The sequence below is a fragment of the Myotis nattereri genome (assembly GCF_964212035.1).
Source record: "Myotis nattereri genome assembly, chromosome: 4".
Classification (NCBI taxonomy): domain Eukaryota; kingdom Metazoa; phylum Chordata; class Mammalia; order Chiroptera; family Vespertilionidae; genus Myotis; species Myotis nattereri.
This window is the reverse complement of record NC_138079.1, coordinates 66,210,009-66,234,562: the sequence shown is the minus strand read 5'-3', so window position 1 is coordinate 66,234,562 and position 24,554 is coordinate 66,210,009. Positions and strand designations below refer to the sequence as shown.

The window sequence follows — 24,554 nt, the reverse complement described above, 5'->3', positions numbered from 1 at the left end:
GCCATTTTAATGAATTATCAAGCTTAAGGGGGTTGTAGGAAGTCCCAAATTTATAACCAGCTGGGTGCCTTGACATCTGAAATGGGGGGCAGTCTTGTGAAGGACTCTGCCCTAACCGTAGGGCTCTATAAATTTTTAATTGTCTAAAAGTTATAAGGAAATCAAATTAATCAAGACTTTGATCATTTAATTTAATGAAAAAACTTAAAAAGTATATCAATTTTCTAGAACAACTATATTTCAATTATGCCACAGTAATTATATGTTTTCTTTTCTTATAATAACTACCTATATTTAAATCTGCAAACAATACAGACAATTTACTAACCTCTGCTTCTGTTGCTTGGGACTGTAAAAGCTGTCGTATACGAAGTATGTCCTTTTCTATTTGTTGAATTCTGGTTACTCTTCGCTAAAATAAAATAAGTGATCAAATTAGATCTAGTTTTATTAAAGACATGAGTGTAAATAATCATACTACTAAGGCTACCACTTAATATCCCAGGATTATGACAGACAATTCTTAAGTTAGAAGTTAGATATTTATATTCACACAGTAATGACATTTAGGTTCAGTTCAATTTTTTGTTACGTCTAACTTTATTTTTTATTATTATTATTATTATTATTTTTGTTAATCCTCACCTGAGGATATTTTTCCATTGATTTTTTTTTTTAAAGAGATAGTGGAAGATGGGGGCAGGGAGTGGCAGGCAAAGAAACATTGATGTGAGAGAGATACACATTGACTGGTTGCCTCCCACACGCACCCTGACCAGGGCCAGGGATTGAGCCGGCAACCTAGGTACATGCCCTTGACCGGAATTGAACCCAGGACCCTTCTGTCTGCAGGCCACTGCTCTATCCACTGAGCCAACCTGATAGGGCAATACATCTGACTTTATACAACAGATTTATAGCTCTGTTTAGCAAAATGGTACAAATATACGTCAAACTGTATAATGCATATAATGCGAAAATTTGGTGTTTAAAAGCTATTTTCAAAAAATATTTCAACAAAGGAAATTATACCTGAATTTAATCTTTTATATTATTACTAGAGGCCTGGTGCATAACATTCGTGCACTTGGGGGGAGGGGGAGGGGGGTAGAGTCTTTCAGCCTGGCCTGTGCCCTCTCGCAGTCCAGGACCCCTTGGGGGATGTCTGACTGCTGGTTTAGGCCCGAGCCCCTGAGGGGTCCTTAGCGCTGCCGCAGAGATGGGAAAGGCTCTTGCCACTGCTATTGCACTCGCCAGCCATGAGCCCAGCTCTTGGCTGAGCGGCGCTCCCCCTGTGGGAGCACACTGACCAGTCATTCTGCCGTTTGGTTGATTTGCATATTAGCCTTTTATTATATAGGCTATTAATCCAGATATCAATATAATGTAATAAATTTATATAAAACATGGTATGCCTGTAAAGGGAAAGAGCATCTGATTTGTTTTAATAAACATCAGTATTTAAACAGTATGATTAACCTTCCCCATAGTCATTCCTATTACAAGTCAGTACTTTCAGATTTAGCTTTCCCAAATATCTATTGTGGCTACACATTATTTTTATTCCCAGCCCTGAGATCACAATGATGGTCAAGCTTTTATTTACCCACTATCCTAAGATCATCAAGTGAACACAAAGCAGTAACTACAGATCAAATAATGCAGAATTGAAATAATAAAAAAAATTCTTTTGGAAAAAGCTAGGTTTTGCTTTAATTATTATAAATACTAGTGGAAGTGGGAAGAACCAAATCATTTACATATAAAAAACCCCTGCAAACTGAAATTGTTTTTAATTAGCTTTATGATAGACCAAATATATAGGTTTTAAAAACAAGTACTGCCAATGTTGTCATCTTCTGAAATAACTCTATAGTTGACATCCTAATATTGAGGTATGAAAAACTGTATTAATAAGAGTAACTGTTTTGATGGGAGAAAAAATGTTAGAAGCTAGATGGAGTTATTTTCTTTCTTTCTTTCCTTCTTTTTTTAAATATATTTTATTGATTTTTTACAGAGATGAAGGGAGAGGGAAAGAGAGTTAGAAACATCGATGCGAGAGAAGCATCGATCAGCTGCCTCCTGCACACCCCCAACTGGGGATGTGCCTGCAACCAAGGTACATGCCCTTGACTAGAATCGAACCTGGGACCCTTGAGTCCACAGGCCGACGTTCTATCCACTTGGCCAAACCGGTCAGGGCTAGATGGAGTTATTTTCAAAAAAATTTTTTATTATAAGCCCCATCAATAAAAGATTTCTGAGCATGTATAACCCAATAGATAAATAATAAAAGTACTTCAATAACTTTAAGCATATCCTATATAATAAAAGCCTAATATGCTAAGTGTCCAGTCGTCTGTTCAACCAAAGTGTAATATGCTAATGATATGCTGAGGCTGCTCAACTGCTTGCTATGATGTGCACTGACCACCAGGGAGCAGATGCTCAATGTAGGAGCTGCCCCTGGTGGTCAGTGCGCTCCCACAGGGAGAGTGCCACTCAGCCAGAAGCCAGGCTCATGGCTTGTGAGGCAGCAGCAGTGGTGGGAGCCTCTCCCACCTCTGTGGCAGTACTAAGCTGTCAGTCGAACATCCCCGAAGGGCTCCCGGAATGCGAGAGGGAGCAGACTGGGCTGAGGGACACCCCCCCTCCCCGGTGCACAAATTTTGTGCACCAGGCCTCTAGTATAGTTATAAAACTTATCAACAAAACTTACCCTTGATCACATCTAGTTTTGCTTAAATAGCCATATCCTCCTTTTCTTATTACCATAGTAAAAATGCTCATTGCTGCTATTATCCAATGTTATGATAATCACAGAAAAGCTCAAAAAAGTGCTCAACAACAACAAAAATTTTACTTATCTCCTTTCCTTTGTAACACTACAACTATTATTCTGGTTCTATCATGATTCTAAAAATAGTGAACTTAAGGTAAATAATATTCTCTAATAAACAAATCTTATCAAGTCTAATTTACATAATGAAAACATGAAGGAGAAATGCCTGTACTTTTGGTAGCTTTCTAAAAATATTGCAAAGATGAGTTATCACTTCTAAATATTTTCTGGTTTTACAGAAACAACCAAACTACACACAATTACTGGCTTTGTAATATTTTATTGGTTTCCCCTTTCTCTATATAATTAGCTCTCCTCTATCAATAAAGTCCTAAATTAAAAAATTTAATATTTAGAGGGTGAAAATGGAAATTATATCTAACATTTCTCTTTATAATGCTACATTTCTCTATTGCCAGTATGTCACTAAGTCCTTAAGTCAAATATTGTCCACTGAGGTAGATGATTTCTGACATGACAACCTTTGTGTTTCTGTTCCTCAACATAAAAACAGCCAGTATTATTTTTCTTTTTCTATATGACAATCTTGAATATTTATGAAATTGTTTAATAAAAAATGCTTAATTGTTCAGGGGCATGAAGTTGGTATGACTCTGAAAAATAGATTTTAAAAAATTACAATAGTAATACAGTTCAATACAGATTCGGGATAACCTCAACAATTTAGGAAACTAAATTAAGCTGATAAAAGAGTATCTATCAGAAACCTTGTGTACTAGTAAACAAAATACTTAACGGTAAAATTATAGAATCCCCTTTAATGCAAGACTAGACAAAGACCAGTATCACGGCTTCTTATTCAAAGATGTATTAGAGTTCTTTTTTTTTTTTTTTAAATATATTTTTATTGATTTTTTACAGAGAGGAAGGGAGAGAGATAGAGAGTCAGAAACATCGATGAGAGAGAAACATCGATCAGCCGCCTCCTGCACATCCCCCACCGGGGATGTGCCCGCAACCCAGGTATATGCCCTTGACCGGAATCGAACCTGGGACCTTTCAGTCCGCAGACCGACGCTCTATCCACTGAGCCAAACCGGTTTCGGCGTATTAGAGTTCTTATATCATACAAAAAGGAAAAAAAAATGGTACTAGAAAAAAGAGAAAAAAAAAGGTACTAAAAAAGAGAAACAAAATTGTCATTATTTGTAAATACTATGAAAATTTGTATAGAAAAATTTTTTTTAAATCTTAATCTAATAAGATAATATAATAAAAGTTCAGGAAAATTACTGGATACTTATTATTTAAAAGCAATTTGTAATGTAATTTTAAAAATCTCATTCACAATAGTAACAGAAACCATAAAATATCTAGGAATAAATCTTTAGCAAATGTATATAATAACTTCATGAAGAACATTACAAAACTCTATTTTTTAAAAAATATATTTTATTGATATTTTTACAGAGAGGAAGGGAGAGGGATAGAGAGTTAGAAACATCGATGAGAGAGAAACATCAATCAGCTGCCTCCTGCACACTCCCTACTGGGGATGTGACTGCAACGAATGTACATGCCCTTGACTGCACTTGAACCCGCGACCTCTCAGTCTGCAGGCCGACGCTCTATCCACTGAGCCAAACCGGTCAGGGCATACAAAACTCTATTGAAGGACATAATTTAAGACATAAATGAGTAGAGAGATGTAAAATTAAGACCAATATCTAGTATTTACTGAGTGCTTATTATGTGTAAGATCCTAAGTGCTTTGACATGTATTAAATCACTTAATCCTTACATTTTACAGTTTATCATTATCTGTATTTTACCAATGAGAAAACTGAGGCAGAGATCACAGTGCTGGTAAGTAAACAGGCCTAAGATTAGAAGACAGGAGGTCTGGCTGGAATCCATGCTTTCCAAGAAGAAGGCTCAATATTGTAAAGATAAATTCCCCTCAAATTAATTTATAAATTCAATATAATTCTAATCAAAAGCCCAAAAGGTTTTTCTTTGAATTAGATGTGATACAAAATTTCAAATGGAAGATTAATAAGACAGCATAACCACATTTTTACAAACCAAAATAAGAAAAACTCACCCTCCCAGGTACCAAGGTTTATAAACTACAGCAATGTAAAACAAATGTGGTATCAATGCAGTTTTAGAGAAAGTAAAACAGACTAATGGACTAGAGTCCAGAAATATCAAGAAACAAATCAACTTAGCATATGCCAGAGATGGCATTATTTATCAATGGGGAAATGGTGGAATACCCAATAAGTGATGAGAAATTTAGTCAACAACATAAATATGCATGTATCTATATGTATCTGTGTGCATGTATATGTGAATATATAATTAGTATATATTATATTAGTATATAATAATAATAAGACTAATATATATTAAAATTAAGTAGTAAATATTACTAATGTAAAGCAAATTAATGGTATATTGGTTTGTCTTAATTAAATGTTTTAAATTAAATAATTACATATATATACATTTTAAAATGTGTGTATATGTATAAAATTAGATTCCTACCTCCAAATCATACATAATAGCAAAATTTGACATTAATTAAAGACCCAATTGTAAAAATAAAATATTAAAATTATTAGAAATAAGAGGAGGAAACCTTTAAGACTTCAGGATAGGAGAAAATGTTTAAATAGGCATACAAAACACAAATATGGCAATATAATTAATTTAGCTTTATAGTAAAACTTAATTTTTATCATAAAGCTAAGATAGGTAATGGGCTTGGCAGGGAAGGGTTATGATGTATATTATCTATATCAAATATTTAAGAATAAGACATCCTATATAATAAAAGGCTAATATACAAATTGACCGAACGGTGGAATGACCAGTTGCTATGACCTGCACTGACCTCCAGGGGGCAGACACTCAAAGCAGAAGCTGCCCCCTGGTGGTTAATGCGCTCCCACAGGGAGAGCACTGCTCAGCCAGAAGCCAGGCTCACAACTGGCGAGCACAACGGCGGTGGCAGGAGCCTCTCCCACCTCCACGACAGTACTAAGGATATCCCACTGATGGCTTAGGCCCGCTCCCCAGGGGAGCGGGCCTAAGCCCTCAGTTGGACATCCCCCAAGGGCTCCCAGACTGCAAGAGTGTGCAGGCTGGGCTGAGGGACTGCCCCATTGAGTGCACGAATTTCGTGCACCAGGCCTCTAGTTTAATATAATAGAAAATGGTGAAGATATGAACAAAGAAAAAGGAAATCCAAAATTCTAATAAATATATGAAAATATATTCAACTTCAATAGTATTTAAGAAAGTATAAAATAAATGACAAGATAAAATTTCATTTCCCAATGGTTGCTCATTATAAAGTCACACTCAAGTAGTAAAGAAGACATGCAAAAGAAAAATGAACTCTCACATACTAATTGATAAAGTCATTTGAGTGCAATTTGTTAAACATAAGTTCATAACACTCATACCTAATGGCAATTATACTTTTAGGTATATACCCTAGAGCAGAAGTCAGCAAATTAGGGCCTGCTAGCCATCCATTTTTTTGAATTAAGTTTTATTGTCACATAGCCATGTCCATTTGCTTCCATACTATCATCTATGAATGCTTTCCTGCTACAAAGGCAGAGTTGAGTACTTGTGATAGAGATATATGGGCCATAATATCTAAAATCTTTACTATCTGGCCCATTATGAAAAAGATTGTTGATTCTTGACCACAAAAACTTGCACATATTTACAACATATGAATAAGTATGTTTATCCTAGTTGTTTTAACTGTGAAAAATTATAAAAAAATTTCCATCAACCAAGAAATGTATCAAACTATATCATTCATATAATTATAAAAGATTATGACAATACAAAAGTATAAGTAACCTTCACCCTACAAATCCTCATTTTTCAGAAGCAAGCACTATTAACTTGATGTACATTTTTCCAACCTTTGCTTACATGCCTATAAGAAAGTAGGGACCCCAGTAATAGGTGTCTAAATATGTATTGAACAAATAAAGTAGTAAATAAATAAATAAACTGTTAACAGAGATATATGGAAACTAACAACCTCACATAGGCATGAACAAGAGTAAATTTTGTTTTGAGTTTCCCAAAAATGTTTACCTGTCATTTGTATGTTTTTTACTAGTCATTTGTATTTTCTTTTCAATAAACTGACAGATTATATCCTCTATTCATTAAAAAAGAGTTGTCTTTTTTTTATTCATTTGTAGGAATTCTTATAATTATAGGGATATTAACTATTTTCTCTGTTATGTGCTACAAATATTCCCTTAATGTATCTTCTGCGGGATGAATGTTTTAAAATTTTATAAAATAAATTCATTACCCTCTTTTATTGCTTTTGAGTTTCCATTCTTAAGAAAGCCTCTTTTGCCTTATATTTTCTTCTATTAATTTTAGATTTATTTTTCACATTTAGATATTAAATCCACTTGTAATTTTTCTTGGATATGAAATAAGGATCTAACTGAATTTTTCTTCTTCCAAATAGGTTGCTAATTATACTATTACCATTTCAACCCAAATTTATAATGTAATTTTTATTATACAAACTAGAGGCCTAGTGCACGAAATCGTGCACAGATTGGGGGGGGGGGGAGGGTGTCCCTCAGCCTGGCCTGCACCCTCTCCAATCTGGGACCCCTTGGTGGATGTCAGACTGCTGGTTAGGCCCGATCCCGCAGAGTTAGGTTGGCCAGCCAGATCACCCCTAGCCACTGGCCAGCCTACCTAATAACCCCTAACCACTCTGCCTGCCTGCCTGATTGCTCCTAACCGCTTCTTGGGGCTGAGGCCAGCCCAGTGAGGGGCCGTCTGCCTACCTGATCACCCCTAACCACTTGCCTGCCTACCTGATGACCCCTAACCGCTGGTCTGCCTACCTGATCACCCCTAACCACTCTGCCTGCCTGCCCCTAACCCAGCCGTGGGCAAACTACGGCCCGCGGGCTGGATCCGGCCCGTTTGAAATGAATAAAACTAAAAAAAAAAAAAAGACCGTGCCCTTTTATGTAATGATGTTTACTTTGAATTTATATTAGTTCACACAAACACTCCATCCATGCTTTTGTTCCGGCCCTCTGGTCCAGTTTAAGAACCCATTGTGGCCCTCGAGTCAAAAAGTTTGCCCACCCCTGCCCTAATCGCTTGCTTGGGGGTGGGGCCAGCCTAGCAAGGGGCCGTCTGTCTACCTGATGACCCCTAACCACTGGCCTGCCTACCTGATCGCCCCTAACCGTGGTCTGCTTGCCTGGTCACCACTAACCATTCTGCCTTCTTACCTGTCTGATCACTCCTAACTGCTTGCTTTAGGGCAGGGCCAGTGGTGAGGGGCCGTTGGTGGTTCTGGTCTAATGGTCGTTATGGTCATGATGCCATTGTGGTCTCTGGCCTTTTATTATATTGGACTAGAGGCCTGTTGCATGAAGATTCGAGCAATAGGCCTTCCTTCTCATGGTTACTGGCACCGGTTTTCGTCCAGCACTCGGGACCCAGGCCTTTGGTCCGGCTGCAGCAGCAAGGCTTGGCCTTTCCTCTCGGGCCGCAGCAGCGAGGCTTGGCTTCTCCGCTCAGGCCACATCAGCGAGGCTAGGCTTCTCTGCTGCAGCTGCAGCGGAGAAGCCAAGATTCTTCAGTCTTCAGTTGTCTTCAGTCTTCGCTCCTCACCTGCATATGCAAATTAACCGCCATCTTTGTTGGGTTAATTTGCATACTCATCCTGATTGGTTGGTGGGAGTAGCAAAGTGACACCAATTTGCATGTTTCTCTTTTATTAGTGTAGACTAGAGGCCTGGTGCACAAAAATTTGTGCACTCAAGGGGTCCCTCAGTCCAGCCTGTGTCCTCTCGCAGAGTGGGACCCCTTGGGGGATGACCACCTGCTGGTTTAGGCTCACTCCCTGGGGGTTGGGCCTAAGCTGGCAGTCAGACATCCATCCCTCTGGCAGCCCGGGAGCCCTCGGGGGATGTCCACTTGCCAGTGGGGAGCAGGCCTAAGCTGTAGTTGGACATCCTTAGCGTTGCTGAGGAGGCGGGAGAGGCTCCCATCACCACCACTGTACTGGCAGCTGGCAGCCTGGCTTCTGGCTGAGCAGAGCTCCCTCTATGGGAGCGCACTGACCACTGGAGGCAGCTCCTGAATTGAGCGTCTGGTCAGTGTGAGTCACAGTGACCAGTCATTCCCAGTCGTTCTGCTATTAGGGTCAATTTGCATATTACCCTTTTATTTTATAGGATAGAGGCCTGGTGCATGGGTGGGGGCCGGCTGGTTTGTCCTGAAGAGTGTCCCGGATCAGGATGGGGGTCCCACTGGGGTGCCTGGCCAGCCTGGGTGAGGGGCTGATGGCTGTTTGCAGGCTGACCATGGCCCCCAGCCAACCAAGCTCCCAGTGGAGGCTGGCTGGAAGCAGGTATCTGGGATTTATTTATCTTCTATAATTGATAATTGAAACTTTGTTGCCTTGAGCGGAGGCCACAGCTGGCCAGGGGAGGCGGGAAGCTTGGCTTCCTCCATCGCTGGGGCAACCAAGCCTCTTGCTTGCTCCAGCTCCATGGCTGCTGGCTGCCATCTTGGTTGGGTTAATTTGCATATAGTTGCTCTGATTGGCTGGTGGGCATGGCTTGGGGCATAGTGGAGGTGCGGTCAATTTGCATGTTTCTTTTTTATTAGATTAGATTCCATGTAATCTTGCCTCTCCTTCTACTTCCCATTCTGATCCACTTGCATATGTAGATTCTTGTGCTATCACAATGTAATTATTAAGACAACTTTACAGTAATGTTTAATGAATATAAATCCCCATTTATTATGATTTCTTTCTTAAATATTTTTGGAAACTCTTATATTATAAACCTTAGAATCATTTTTCCAAGTTCCAAAGAAAGTATTTAGATAATTAGAATTGCATTTAGATTATAACTAGAATTGTATTATATTTATATACTAATTTAAAAAATATAAATACTTTTAGGATATTAATATCTTCTTATCCAGACTTCTCTATTTTTTAAAAACTGAGTTATAATTGAAATATAACAGTATATTGGTTTTAGGTATACAACATGAATACTAAAGTCTCTCTTTGTTAATGGTCTCACAAATAGTGCAGCAATGACAATCATAAAATCTATACCTATATTCTTATTGCCTTAAGTAAATGTTTCTGTAGGACATATTCCTAGAAGTCCTACAGAATTACCAGGTCAAAAGGCATATGCATTTAAATTTTTACAGGTAGTGCCACATTGTCCTCCATAAATATATCAATTTATTCTTACAAAAAACGGGGTAGACATTGCTTCTACTTTCACACTATCACCAGTATTGCATGCCACCAAACTTTAAAGTTTTTGCCACTCTGATAGGCCATAAAACAAACAAAACCACCACCATCATCTCCACCACAACCACCAACATAAAAACAACCTATTTTACATCATATTTCCCTGATGACTAATGATGCTTAAGCATCACAATTGTTTACTAACCACTTGTACTTATTCATGATAGGACTACTCATATCTTCTGATTATTTTACTATTTGGTTGGCTTATTTTTAATTGATTTGTAGGTGCTCCTTGTACATCAGGAATATTAATTCCTTACACATATATGCTACAAATATTTCCATTATTTGCCTTTACACTCTGTACAACATTTCTTTAACCCTAACTTTGCTATTTCCAGGATAAATGAATGTTTGTACTTCTAAAAATGTGGACTGAAACTTCCTTAGAATATTAACTACCAAAATAAAGAACATTGTATTCCAAAATAAAATTAAAATGACCGTATCAGCACATATCTGGCCAAAAAAATAACCAGTTAATCTCTCTTCTAGGATATAGATTAAACTGCCTGAATACACCTACTTATGTTACACAAGAATTTTCAAATCTATGTCTTTTTGTTCCTCTAAAAACAAACACTAAACAAATACAAAACAATCAACTTCTATAGATAGTATTCATATATTCATATTCTAAGAAGATAAATTCATATAAACCAAATTAATATTTCTCATTTTTTTTCTGTAAACAAATCTGCCTGACATTTTTAAAGTAATTCCTTGAAAACCCCAAATATCACAAATACTAAATTTAAAATAGAATATAGTTTTTGGAAATTCTTTATATATCTTTATTTTAATTCTTTGTCACTTATATGGTGATAAATATCTTCTCTCAATTTATAACTTTCTTTAAGGTTCCTCGTGAAGGTAAATTCTTAATTTTAATACAGTAAAACGTATCAATCTTTTATAACTAGTGTTTCATATTTTATTTTAAAAATCCTTTTATTTCCTACTGAAAGGTTTAAAAGTTTTACTTTTGACATTTAAGATATTAATCTGAATGGGATAGGGTTTGGGGAAATTTTAAGAGAATTTATTATATATACCTATTATAACATATGTATGTATTAATTGAGCATCTAGTCTCATTGCGAAACTAACAGGCTTGGACTTGAAAGATATATGATTTGGTGTTTAAGTATCACCTTAGTCTACCACCATACTCCAGCACAAATAGCATATACATTATGTTTATGAAGCTAAGGCTTTGGGGAATTAAAGTGTCCTGCTAGTGATTTTGAAAATATGAAATAAACTTTTCAGAATATAAAAATGCAGTTATATCACACATATGAATGTAGTTCTCCCTTTTACTTGCTAAAGAAAATCTTTAAAATAATTCTTTCCTCCCAATTTGTTCATACGTGTATGTGTGTGTGTGTGTGTGTGTGTATGTGTGTGTATATATATATATACAAATACAAAACAATCAACTTCTATAGATAGAAGTTATGAATTTATCTTCTTAGAATATGAATACACACACACACACACACACACACATATTTTTAATTTTCCATGCTTGCTTTGAAACAGATAAGGCAACCAGCAAAGCCTCTTCAGGACTTAAAAACATTAGTAATATCAAATTCAATATATGGAAATGCTTAACAAATAACAAAGTCAGTTAATATTCTTTCCTGACATAAGTTGAAGGTTGAAATAGGGAAGTGTTCTCTATCCAACTCATTTCATATTTCCCAATGTCCTCTTTATATGTTTCCTTCCTACTTCCTCGAATGAGGATATCCTTTTTCTTTTTTTAGTGTATAACTTAAAGAGCAGTATTTGGAATGTCATTATACACACTCAGATTACAGTAAGTAAAAATTTCAAAGGACAACTGGAGGTGGCTATCAGCTACCAGATGACCAGCATCTAACTCTTTTCTTGCTTACAATTCTAAGGCAAAGCAGAAAAGTATCAGGAAAATGAAATATAGTGGAGGCAGAATTATGTGAACACTGGTTATGTTGTCTAGTGGCCATGGTATATTATTCTTATTTTGAAATAGTGTCAAAGATAGAGTAATGTTTAGCTTGTGCTAGGTTTAATTTATTAAATCAGTTACCTGTGCTCGTTTTTCCATATCTTGGCATGTTCCTAGTTGTTCTTCCATTGCAACTCTGATTTGCCTTGCTTCATATTCCAATTGCCTCCTGGTCATATCAGTTTGTAAGGAAAACTGAAGCCATAAATAAAATTAAAGTGTTAATATCTCATGCTTGTGTGTTTAAGAAAAAAAAATACCTAAATACCAACAGAAAATTAATAAGGAAATATGTATAAGTTATGGTGCATGAGAAAATTGTATTTTACTCCAAGGAGCCCTAAAATGTAAATTATAGGTCCTAGGCTCAGTCTGAGTCCCTAATGTGAAATGCAGAATTGAAACATTTTTACTGCCCCATAGCCACAAATGTCTTTGATTAAATTGTACTATTACATTTAACATACAAATAATTGGTCCAGTAAGCCTAACTTTAGTCTCCTTCTGATTCTTCTTCATTGAAGAAGTACTACTTTTAATTATTAAAAGCTAGTATATTAATGTGGACAACATAGAAAAATAAAAAAACAGGTTCATTATCCTTAAGTTTGTACCTCAATTTAAGGTAAGGATTACCATATACATGCAGACTAAACAGAAAACTCCATGTGTAAAATGAACAAAATGGGATAAGAAAAAGCTTTATGTAATATAATCATAAATCATGAGGAAAAAGTCAACACAAGCCCAAGCATTCCAGATTGTATTGTCAGTTAACCCTTTTCCTGTTCCTATGCAGAATGTATTCCTACAGGCATACCCAAATTATGGGCTGCAATATGGAAGAAACTCTGAATGTTATTTCTAACTAGAGGCCCAGTGCATGAAATTCGTGCATGCGTAGGGTCCCTAGTGGCTGCTGGCTGCTGGCCAGGGCCTCCCTTCCCCCGGCTGCCTGCCGCCGCCAGCCAGGGCAGGGCTGGCTTGGGGGAGGGGCCGTGGGCGGTTGGCCAGCTGGCCGGCCCCACCCCTGGTCAAACTCCAAGTCGAGGGGACAATTTGCATATTAGGCTTTTATTATATAGGATTCCCAATTAGCCAGTTGTAACTCCACTGATACGTCCTCCACTTCCCACTGCTCCACAAAAAAAGATGAACATGACACAGTATGTTGCAATAATATGCTTTAGATCTGATATTTTAAAATTAATGTCTATATCTTGATACACATTTCCATATGAAAGTGTTCTTAACTTGGCTTCCCAATAGTAAAAACAAAATTTGTAAAATTAAAAAACATTTATGAAATGTAAGCAATTGAAATTGGCTAACGTTGCCAAATAATCCATGGTAATGTCTTACATAATCTATTAAATAAATGTGATTATTAAATAAATTCATCAAGGAATAATTATTTTACAACTGATCTTTGTTTCAGATATATTCAGTTGTTCTTAAATTGTCACATATATCTGACCCCTTTCCTAAACCTGACTATACACAGACAGTGGTCTCTAAATTTGTATATTCTAATTACCAAAGTGAATGCTGAATAAAACTATACTTTGGTATTTTTGTTTATAAGAGTAAAAATCCCACCAAACCTTCCTTGTTTTCTAACAACTCTACAATAACTATTCTTTCACCATTTGTGTGTCATTTCCCAGAAAGGTGTTAAGGACATTGTCAGGGAGGAGGATCTTCTCTCTCCCTTTCAAAACCCTGAAAGAGTGTCCGAGGACTGACTAAGCACTTAAGCTTCTAGTTCTAGCTCCTGCCAGACAATGTCCACTCAGGCAGCCTGGCTAACTACATGTTTTGGAAAAAGGTTTTTCTTCCATTTTTGCTTTTTATGATGTTCCCTCAAAAGTACTATTAAAAAATGAAAAAATCTAAGCTAAGAGAGAAAGATGTATTTTAAATATATCTTTTTAAAAATATTTTTAAAAGTTAGAAAAATATTTCTAAGCAACAGTTGAAATACAGTCTTGGTTGAAATTACTAATGTATTTCAGAAATGTGCTTATATGTGCCACCTCCATGAATTAAGATAGGTGGGGAGGGAGAGACTGACAAGATTAAATTCTTTTACACAGCTATATTTGTTTGCAAAACAAATTTTAGTACATGCAAAAAGTTCTAAGATCCATGTCAAAAGCTATTCAAATTATCTTCAAAGATATTTTTATTCAAAAACTATCTGGCATGATTCCTATAACATGGTTCAAAAATAGACAGATGGTGATAAACACTTCTACAGTGTGTTTGGCAACTCAATACACAATAAAAAAACAACAGTTGCCTAGTTAAATCCTGAGTCCTTTATAATTCAAACAATAGATTTTTGGAAATCAGGGCTTAAACATAAATATTTGCTTGAGCACAATGAAGTTTTATCATCATTATAAACAAAAATTCATTATTATATATTCAAGTTTAAAGTTAGAGAATACATATTTTAGTTTACAAATAATTATAGACGCAGTTATCCCACATTTTTAATAGATAACTTAGGTACTTTTAAAAAATCAAGTTAGTGCCCTAGCCGGTTTGGCTCAGTGTACAGAGCGTCGGCCTGTGGACTCAAGGGTCCTGGGTTCAATTCTAGTCAAGGGCACATGCCCGGGTTGTGGGCTCAGTCCCCAGTAGGGGGCGTGCAGGAGGCAGCCAACAATAATTCCCTCTCATCATTGATGTTTCTAAATCTCTCTTCCTCTCCCTCTCTGAAATCAATAAAAATATATTAAAAAAATAAATAAAAATAAAAATCAAGTCAGTAAAGTCTATAATAAGTCATATTGCCAAACTACTTACATTTTCAGTTAAAGGAAGACTATCTATTCTTTTAGTGAGATTCTGAAGTTGAGCGTAATACCAGTCTTTTTCCTTTTCTTCTTTGTCAAGATCAGCAAGAAGTAATGATCTGTTTTGTTTTTTTAAAAAAAGGTTAAGGTTACACAATGCTAATATAGAGTACATAACAGCAGTTCTTATTACCTGTTACTGTAAAGTTCTCTCTTCAAGTTAAAGTATTAATAATGAATAAATGAAAAACATTGATTTTTGAAGATGGGACTTACAATGTTATAATCATTCAAGTTGAATATTAAAAAGATTTTGTTCAGCTAAACAAGGTGCTAATCAACATTATAATATTTACATTTCACCAAAAGCATTGTCTTCACATTCATGCAGTCTAAGATATGATGATGGCTTGTAGTAAAAAGTACATAAAACAAACCTCCAAACTAATACAAGAAAGAAAGGTACAATAAAAAAGAAGAAAAGGAGTAGGTATGAAGAAAATGAACTTAAAGTATAAGAAGCTACTTATATGACACAAATGTAGTTTTTTTGCTTCTCCGCAGCCAAAATAGTAAAAAATATATTGTCACTGTACAATAAGAGGAAGTTATTCTGAGGGAAACAAACACTTTTCTTAGTTTGGAATTTGAAGATGAATTTATGTAATTTCTGAACTACCCAAGAGATGTTGTCCTGAATAACAATCTATATATCTATATATCAGAGTCTATATGATCATTATAAACATAAATGCAAACTAAGAGTGTCACTGAGATAAAACTCAGTTGGTACAAAGCATTATGTTAACCGAAATAAGCCAGTCAGAGAAAGATAAATATCACATGATCTCACTCATTTGTGGAATATAATGAACAACATAAACTGATGAACAAAAACAGATCCAGAGAAGCATCGATCAGATGCTCAAACCTCAGAGAGATGGTAGGGGAGGGTGGGGGTAAGAGGGAGCGATCAACCAAAGGACTTGTATGCATGCATATAAGCCTAACCAATGGACACAGATAGCAGGGGAGTGAGGGCATGAATGGGGGTGGGGTGGAGGGGCCAATGGGGGAATAAGGACACATATGTAATACCTTAATCAATAAAGAAAAAAAAAAGTATGTGATCTCTTTTCATGTGGCTCTTTCCCAAAGCTGCTACTATTACCATTTTCTTGTTTATATTTCCAGAGATATTCTATAACAGCGGTTCTCAACCTGTGGGTCGCGACCCCTTTGGTGGTCAAACGACCCTTTCACAGGGGTCACCTAAGACCATCAGAAAACACATATATAATTACATATTGTTTTTGTGATTAATCACTATGCTTTAATTATGTTCAATCTGTAACAATGAAAATACATCCTGAATATCAGATATTTATATTACAATTCATAACAGTAGCAAAATTACAGTTATGAAGTAGCAACGAAAATAATTTTATGGTTGGGGGTCACCACAACATGAGGAACTGTATTAAAGGGTTGCGGCATTAGGAAGGTTGAGGACCACTGTTCTATAACAATGTAAGGATCTATGTACATTCTTAAACATAAACAGTACCACATGTGTTACCTTATAACTTATTTTCCACTAAAAAATCTTGGAGATAATTTTGTATCAGGTCCAATGTATTTGTGAGCAGGGACATAGTATTCCATAGTATTCTTGAATCCATAACCACTTCTATGCTAGAGGACATTCAGGATCTTTCTAACCTTTTGCTATTATAGAGAACTAGAGGCCCAATGCATGAAATTCGTGCACTGGTAGGGTCCCTAACTGCTGCCGGCCTGGGCCTGGGCCTCCCTCCCTTCCCCTAGCTGCCTGCCGCTGCCAGTGTTTCCCTCCCTTTCCCCGGCTGCCTGCAGCTGCTGCTAGCCAGGCCCTCCCTCCCTTCCCCTGGCTGGCCCTGCCCCCTGGTTGAACTCCTGGACAAACTTCCAGTTTAGGGGACAATTTGCATACTACACTTTTATTACATAGGATGCTGCACTGATTATCCTTACACATAATATCATTTCACACATGTGCAACCATGTATACTGCCCTTGTTAGATGTTATTTATGTACCTACTAGAGGCCTGGTGCATGAAATTCATGTGTGGTTACAGTCCCTAGGCCTGGTCTACGATCAGGGCCATCTTCCCCAGTTGCCCACAGCCAGCCCCACCACCCACCGCCACCCACCCCCAGTTCCCTGTTCACCATCTGGTGATCAGTGCCTGACGGCCAGGGGAAGGGACTGAGAGGTCAGCTGTTCCCACCTGCTCTCCGGCCCCACTCCCACTGCAGGTGGCCATTAGATGATCAGAGCCTGCCAGCCGGGGAAAGAGACCAAGAGGTGGTCAGTGCGCCTCACAGTGACTGGTCCAGCAGTCATTCTGCTGTTAGGGTCAATTTGCATATTACCCTTTTATTATATCGGATTACCTTCACCAATGTAAATGTTTTATTAAACTTTTTTATTGTAAATGTAGGTTGCTTTTTCTCCAAAAATGGTCTATCACTATGGTTTTAGTTTGACTTCTTTTAGTATAAGTGAGGGTAGGAATTTTTTCAGTAACCATTTGTATATTCTTGTCTGTGACTTTTTCTTACTTATAGAACCTCTTCTATGTTAAGAATAACAACACTTTGTCAGTTATATGGGTTGCAAATATAATTTCTCAGTTTATCACATATCTTTTAACTTTGTTTACAATGCTTGTCATGTAAGATTGAGTGACTGATTGATTGATTTAAATCCTCACCTGAGGATATTTTTTTCCATTGAGTTTTTGAAAGAGTGGAAGGGAGGGAGGAGGAGAGGGGAGAGAGAAAAAGAAACATCTACATGAGAGAGACACATCAATTAGTTGCCTCCCACATGCACCCTGACCAGGGCTGGGGATGAACTTGCAACTAAGGTACATGCTCTTAACCAGGAATTGAACCCATGACCCTTCAGTCCATGGACCGTTGCTGTAATCATGAGCAAACTGGCCAAGGCATCACATTCTTGTAATCAGATTTGTGGACATTTTCTATTATGGCTTTTGGAGCTTGCTCATATACGGAGAAAGATGCTCCCCACTCAGATATTGTTACTTTAAAATCCTATTTGATTATAATTTCTTGGAAAAACATGTATGCATATATGTGGAAGGTTCTATGCTTTATAAAATTCCCTTCCCTTTACTTGAGAAGCAATTTTTAAAATAAGAAACAAGCCTTCACTTTTAATGTGGGAACCTCAATAGTGAGGGAATCCATAATTCATGGTAGGGAAATAAGCCCTGCTTATGATGTAGCAACCTTGGCAGAGTGTGGACTAATGAGAAGCCACATTTCCTTCCCTTTCTAACAACAGAAGCAGGGAGAAGCACTGTAGAAAGCCTGAACCCCTTTCAAAAGCTGAGGACCAAACTAGCATAAAGATAAAATATAATTCTATTTTTCAGCTTTCTTGGGTGAGGACCTGCAGGACCCAGCAGGACTAAAGTAGGCAAAAGAGATAGATAGGTGGTGATACTCTGATTACCCTCTAATAAACAGGCTTATGAAATAAGAGCTGGGTATGTAAAGTGAGAGGCCAAATGTTACTGATGGTGGTAGAGTAAGGGGGAGGGTAGAGAGAATAGGGACAAACTGTGAAAAAAATGCTTTGGGAAAGCCAAGGCTATAGTGTCTTGAACTAAAATGATATGACAGTAGTTGACCTTGTAACTCACACAGCAGTGCTTAAAACTCAGAAATTAAACTAGGTCTAGACGCAGGTAGGTCTTTAGGGTTTAGTGTACTAATGGCTTATATAGTGACTAGAGGCCTGCAGGATCAGGCTGAAACTGGCTCTCCGACATCCCCCGAGGGTCCCAGATTGTGAGGGACCAGGCCAGGCTGAGGGACCCCACCAGTGCATGATTGGGGCCGGGGAGGGACGCGAGAGGTCGGCCAGCCAGGGAGGGACTGCAGGAGGGCTCCAGGGCATGTCCGGCCCATCTCGCTCTGTCCAGATCGGCCGGACCCCAGCAGTAAGCTAACCTACCAGTTGGAGCATCTGCCCCTGTTGGTCAGTGCACGTACAGCGACTGGTGGACCAGTCAAGTGTCTGCCCCCTGGTGGTCAGTGCACGTCATAGTGAGGGGCTGAGTGGCCTTAGCATATCATTAGCATATTAAGCTTTTATTTTATAGGACTGTCAATAGTCTTCCTTAAAAATGCTTCTTCATGTAAGCCTCATGTCTTCTTAGTCCTCTACCTAACTCAGAATCACCTAGAATAGTATGGCACACAAGTTATTAGGTATTTAATAAATATTTGTTAAATAAATTAATGGCTAACATGACAATAGCTAACATTTATTAAGTGCTCTCTATATAAGATATAGTGCTAAGGACTTTTTAAAAAAATCTATAGATTTTTAAATCTCCTTCTATTAATGGGAAAACTGAGGTTCAAAAGGCTTATAGAGCTATTGACCTAGTTTTGAATCCTGGTTTGACTATTTACTAGCCCTTATCTTGTGTAACACAGAAAAGGAGAAAAAAAGAGGCAGAGAGAATTAATCTCTGACTTAAGGGAGGTCTAGAAAGAAAGAACAGAAACATAGGGGAGAACATCATCAAATAAATAACATACAGAATTTTCAAAAGCTGTAGAAAACAAATTTTCAGATCAAAAGGGCACACTAGTATCCCACACGGTGAATGAAGAAAACACACACACACCAAGGCACTGTAAAAGCTTCAAAGAGGAGAAATTGTTGCCTACAAAGGTATAAGAATTAGCCTGGTATCAAATCTCTCATCAGTAACATTGATAATGAGGAAAATGAATTTGAACCTAGTTCTACCCAAACTTTCAATCAAGTGTGAGAGCAAAATAAAGATACCGTCACATAAACAAGGTCTCAATTTTCTTCCCTCCAACATAGTGAGAACCAAGAGGATGCAAGATATATCAGAACTACACACACAAACACCCTCTCCTCTCTCTCTGTCTGTTAATAAAATAAGGACTTTACCTACATGAAGCAAAGTTCCTAAGAAAGTCAGTATGCTCACATGTCCTTTGCCTCTTAATAGAGCTCAAAGGGGACAAAGATGAAAGCCCATGGATCCTAGTTAGCTTCTCCTTTTTCAGCATATTATTTCCTACACTGTCAGACAGAAATAACATACAGAATTCCAGATGTCAAGGTACAAAACAGACTCATGTGAACTTAAGAGATGTGACTCATGTGAACACCACTGGTCCAGATGATTATTCCTATTTTTGTAGATGGACAAACCTAAAACCAGAGAAAGTAATCAATGGTCTTTTGTTTCTCAGTGAGATATACTGGACCTTTTTCATATGTTAATATTTGATTTTGACAACTATATAAGGTAATACCATATCCCAATTTTACAGATGAAAACAACACCAAAATTTAATGACTTGACCAAGGTTCCGGAGCTAATATGTAACACTTTTATTCATGTTAACATTTCTTGAATGTCTATTAGAATTTTTAGGAATATAAAGATAATAAAGTTTCATTCATGCATTGAGGAATTTATAACCTTCTAGGAGACATATATTTTTGACAAAATTCTTGATAATGATATATGTTCTGATATTTGTAATGTTATGATTTTAACTGCAGGAAGAATACACTGGCGATGAGACCAGAACTCATTACATATGCCAAGCAATGTTTTTGACACTGATCTAGTAGTTATTTTAGATCAGAAGATAAACAGAAATGCAATTAAAAATCAGTTATATATTTTAACATAGAAATTGTGATCCTGTGTAGGACCCAATGTGCAGAGCACTCAGAGTATTTAAGTGACAAAATATAAATCTTACAATCCCAAGAAATTGCCTCCTTTAAATTTTAAGATTTCATATAGGGACAATCAGCCACATACTATCTTTGAGTTAATAAATGCAAAATGCTCTTTAAATGTTAGTGGTCACCCATTGTACATATTTCATAATTCATATCTTGTATTACAAAATGACAAAATAATAGCAAAAATTGAGGCATACAAATCAATGTTTGCTATTTAATGAAAAAAAAAAAAAGTTACCTCTCTTTCTCAAGTTCTTCTAAATAACCAGTATTTTCTCTGCTTCCGTTTACAAACCCTCTTCTTGGAAACGAACCCATAGGAACAGGACTGCACTCTCCTGAACGACTGGATACAGATCCTTCCCGGCTTCCATAAGAACGGAGGGACATTTTGGACCGTAGTTTTACTCCAGGGAAATTACTGCTATCTAAGTTAAGCTCTAAGTAAAATAGAGACAAGTTTTAATATAATAATTGCTTTAAGTAGTCTAATGCAATATTATTATTTTAAAAGTGAAATCTCAGGTTCATATTTAGCTCTCAACTTTAACCACTTTATAACTGAAAAATACTTTATATATATATATATATATATGCAGCCAATTCATGCAGGGAAAATAAATCCTTATCATAAATACTGATGCTCAGAGAAATTCACTGACTCCTGATTCTAGAGAAATGTAAAGGTAGGAGAGAGAATATGTAGAAAAATCCTGAAAAACAAAAAATCAGAAAATTGCTAAGCCTCTATGAGACAGACTCTCTGAAAGCCTGCAAAAGGACAGTGTACTAAAGCATTGAGTCAATAAAAGGACACACTTCTTGGTTCAGAAGCTTATAAATTTCTACCAGGAAACCAAAAATATACATGACTAAATAAACAATTGTTTAGAAACAGAATGGCTAAATGTTCCCTCCAAAGTCAGCTTGAGTCAGGAGAAATGAAGTCTGTTAAAGGAAAATTAGATAAAATGTCCTTCCTTCGATTCATGTTAGACAATAATACATTTAGGGAACAAAAGGTAATTTATTTGCCTACCTTCAGTTATAATTAAGCATTTTCCCTATTTTGAAACTGGAATTTTAAGCAACAAAATGAGACATTCTTTTAAAATTCTGCTAAGAATGTCTTATAACCAGCTTATATATCAGAGGACAAAGCATTTCTATCCCAGATGGAACAGAGAAGGACACTACATCACATGAGGCAATGGGCCCAGTCTGTGGTATGCGGCTTTCTAAAGGCCTATTTAGTGACCAGCAGAGTAGCAAAGAGTCTTCAAAAGATCTTAAAATGATCTAGAAGGCATCTAAAATACTTTATTCAAAGCCAGTAAAATGTTTAACTGAAGAAATAACATGAAAATAGACTTTTTACATTTTCATACTTTAATAATTATATCCTAATGGGTAAAACGGCTATACTAAGGAAACTGATACCAACACCCAAATCAAAAGAAGTTATACTTGGCTATACATATCTAAAGTTGACAACTAAAGCATAAAAAATTATTTTAAAACACTTTTTTAAAATGTACCTTTGAGGCGCTCTAATAAATCAATCTGTCCAGAAGATGTCATAACTTCATCTTCAATACTTCCTTGTAGTTGTTTAAGTACTTCCTGTAAAAAACAACAACACAATATCTGAACATGACAAAATTCTAAAAATTTTCTTAAGGAATAATTTTAAATATCTTGGTACTTAGGTATGGTAGCTAAAAAGTTATTTTAGATAAACCTGGAAAGCACTCCACATATACTACCTAGTATGAATTAAGAGCAACAAATTATATCCCAACAACGGTAGTGATATTTTGTAATAATAGTAATAATGAGTAGTCTCTTGCAAGATACTATATGGAACCCTTAAGATAAATTATCTCTAACTTTTAAAACAATACAAGGTGGATAATTCTCATTTTTGGGTAGGTCAACTGAGACTCAAAGAGTTGACCAAGGTAGTGAGCAGCAAATTTATACAAGAGTAGAGGGCATCTTTATCACAAATGCTGATGTTCAGAGAAATTTACTGACTTCTGGTTCTAGGTAAAAGGTTAAGAGAGTAAGTGGAAGAATTATTTTAGATAATCAGAAAATGGCCAAGCCTCAATAAGGCTGGCTCAATAGTTATGTATTTAGAACCCTATCTCTTGGGCGTGCACCAACATGACCATAAAAAACATCAAATTAACACATTATAATAGGCTGTTTTATTTGATGACCTAAAAAATCAAGCTTTTATATATCACATGTAAGCATATTCTTCTAGTATGCCAATTTACATTTAGCAGATATTTAAATGACTATATGCTTATTGCCTCCTGACTTTTGATGCCATTATTTCTTCCCCATCTAAATCTTACTCTTGATTTGATTTGTCAAGACCCTTGAATGTATCTCTTTTTCCAATTTAGACTGTAAATATTATAGGTTTCTCCTCAGTCCTTGGCTTTCCACCCTACGCAACTCCAAAATCTGACACTTATCTTTAAAGAAAAACCAGTCGTGTTTGATACAGGCCCCTTCCCTTTTGTAGGTCTGTCTCTCTCAAACATTGAAAGATTATGGGCTGTTTTATTTTGTCTTCTAGTTCAGCCTTATTTTCAGGTGGTACCTGACTCCCTAGCTCTAAAGTTTTGTCCCTTGGAGGCTATGAGCTTAAGTGTTTAACCTCCTGCTTACATAAACTTCAAAGTATGACAAACATCTTGAGGAGATCTGTTGTGTGAAAGTTATGTTTCTCTTCTATAGCAAGACTTTGCCTAACATTCTGTCTTTCTAGTCCATCCCCAGCATCCTTCACTACAAAAAAATTCAGCCAATATCCCATGGGGAAAACTACCCATGCATTGGGATCTCCTCTAAATATCAATATTTCACATCTACCTACATGTTTGTCAAGACCTCCAATAGTTTCCTTCCTCCATTGGAATCCTTCTGCCTGTTGCAATAACAAATACTAGTCTGTACCCAGAATCAACAGATATCCCTGGGGAAGAAAATCACCAGAGATCTCAGCTCATCTTAGAAAGGGCTCTTTCCTGTTTGCATTTTAGTTAAAATATAGTCATTGATCCTCCCACTGTTCTCTATAATGTTTTAAAAAGTATGTTTGTTTTTGTTAATCCTCACCTAAGTATATTTTTTCCATTGATTTTTAGAGAGAGTAAAAGGGAGGGGGGAAGAGAGAGAGGGAGAAACTTTGATGAGAGAGACACATCCATTAGTTGCCTCCCTCACACACCCCGATGGGGGCTGGGGATTGAAATTGCAACCCAGGTTTGTGCCCTAGACTGGGAATCAAACGGAACCCTCCTGTGCGCTGGCCAACGCTCTAAACACTGAGAAACCTGCCAGGGCTAATGGTACGGTTTTTGTGTGTGTATATTTTATAGCTGCTGCAGTAGGATTAATTGCCTGAGGCTGCATACTGCATATACCTAAAAGAAGTCATCCTCAATTTCAGAGTGCTTGAAAGAAAATACAACTGGCAAAGCAATTCCAAATAAAAGATTTCAATAAGTGCCTTGAGAAATGGTAGATTTTAAAACTAATATGTAATTTTAAAGGAGACTATTTATTTGTATTTATAAATTCTGGAAGCTTAGTTTTAAAAATTAATTATATTATGTAATCAACTCATTTTAAAAAAATTTTAATATTTTAGAAACATTACAGAATTTTTTTAGAGACAAAATGTGTTATGGTAACATCAGTGAATAGAAAATATTTATCAATGAGCAAC

At 36.6% G+C, this 24,554-nt stretch overlaps 1 protein-coding gene across 11 annotated transcripts in view; it reads right to left on the bottom strand.

The window, feature by feature from the left end:
• Positions 1-24,554, bottom strand: part of APC (APC regulator of WNT signaling pathway) — a 107,524-nt gene that overhangs the window by 36,349 nt on the left and 46,621 nt on the right. For 10 of the 11 annotated variants that reach the window (XM_081090184.1, XM_081090181.1, XM_081090185.1 and 7 more), the window contains 5 exons: positions 22,345-22,429; positions 21,045-21,246; positions 14,992-15,100; positions 12,259-12,372; positions 329-412 (listed from right to left, as the gene is read on the bottom strand). In XM_081090184.1, the coding sequence (XP_080946310.1) occupies positions 329-412; positions 12,259-12,372; positions 14,992-15,100; positions 21,045-21,246; positions 22,345-22,429 (594 nt within the window). The remainder of the gene's footprint in view (positions 1-328; positions 413-12,258; positions 12,373-14,991; positions 15,101-21,044; positions 21,247-22,344; positions 22,430-24,554) is intronic. The other variant, XM_081090188.1, reaches the window with a different exon arrangement.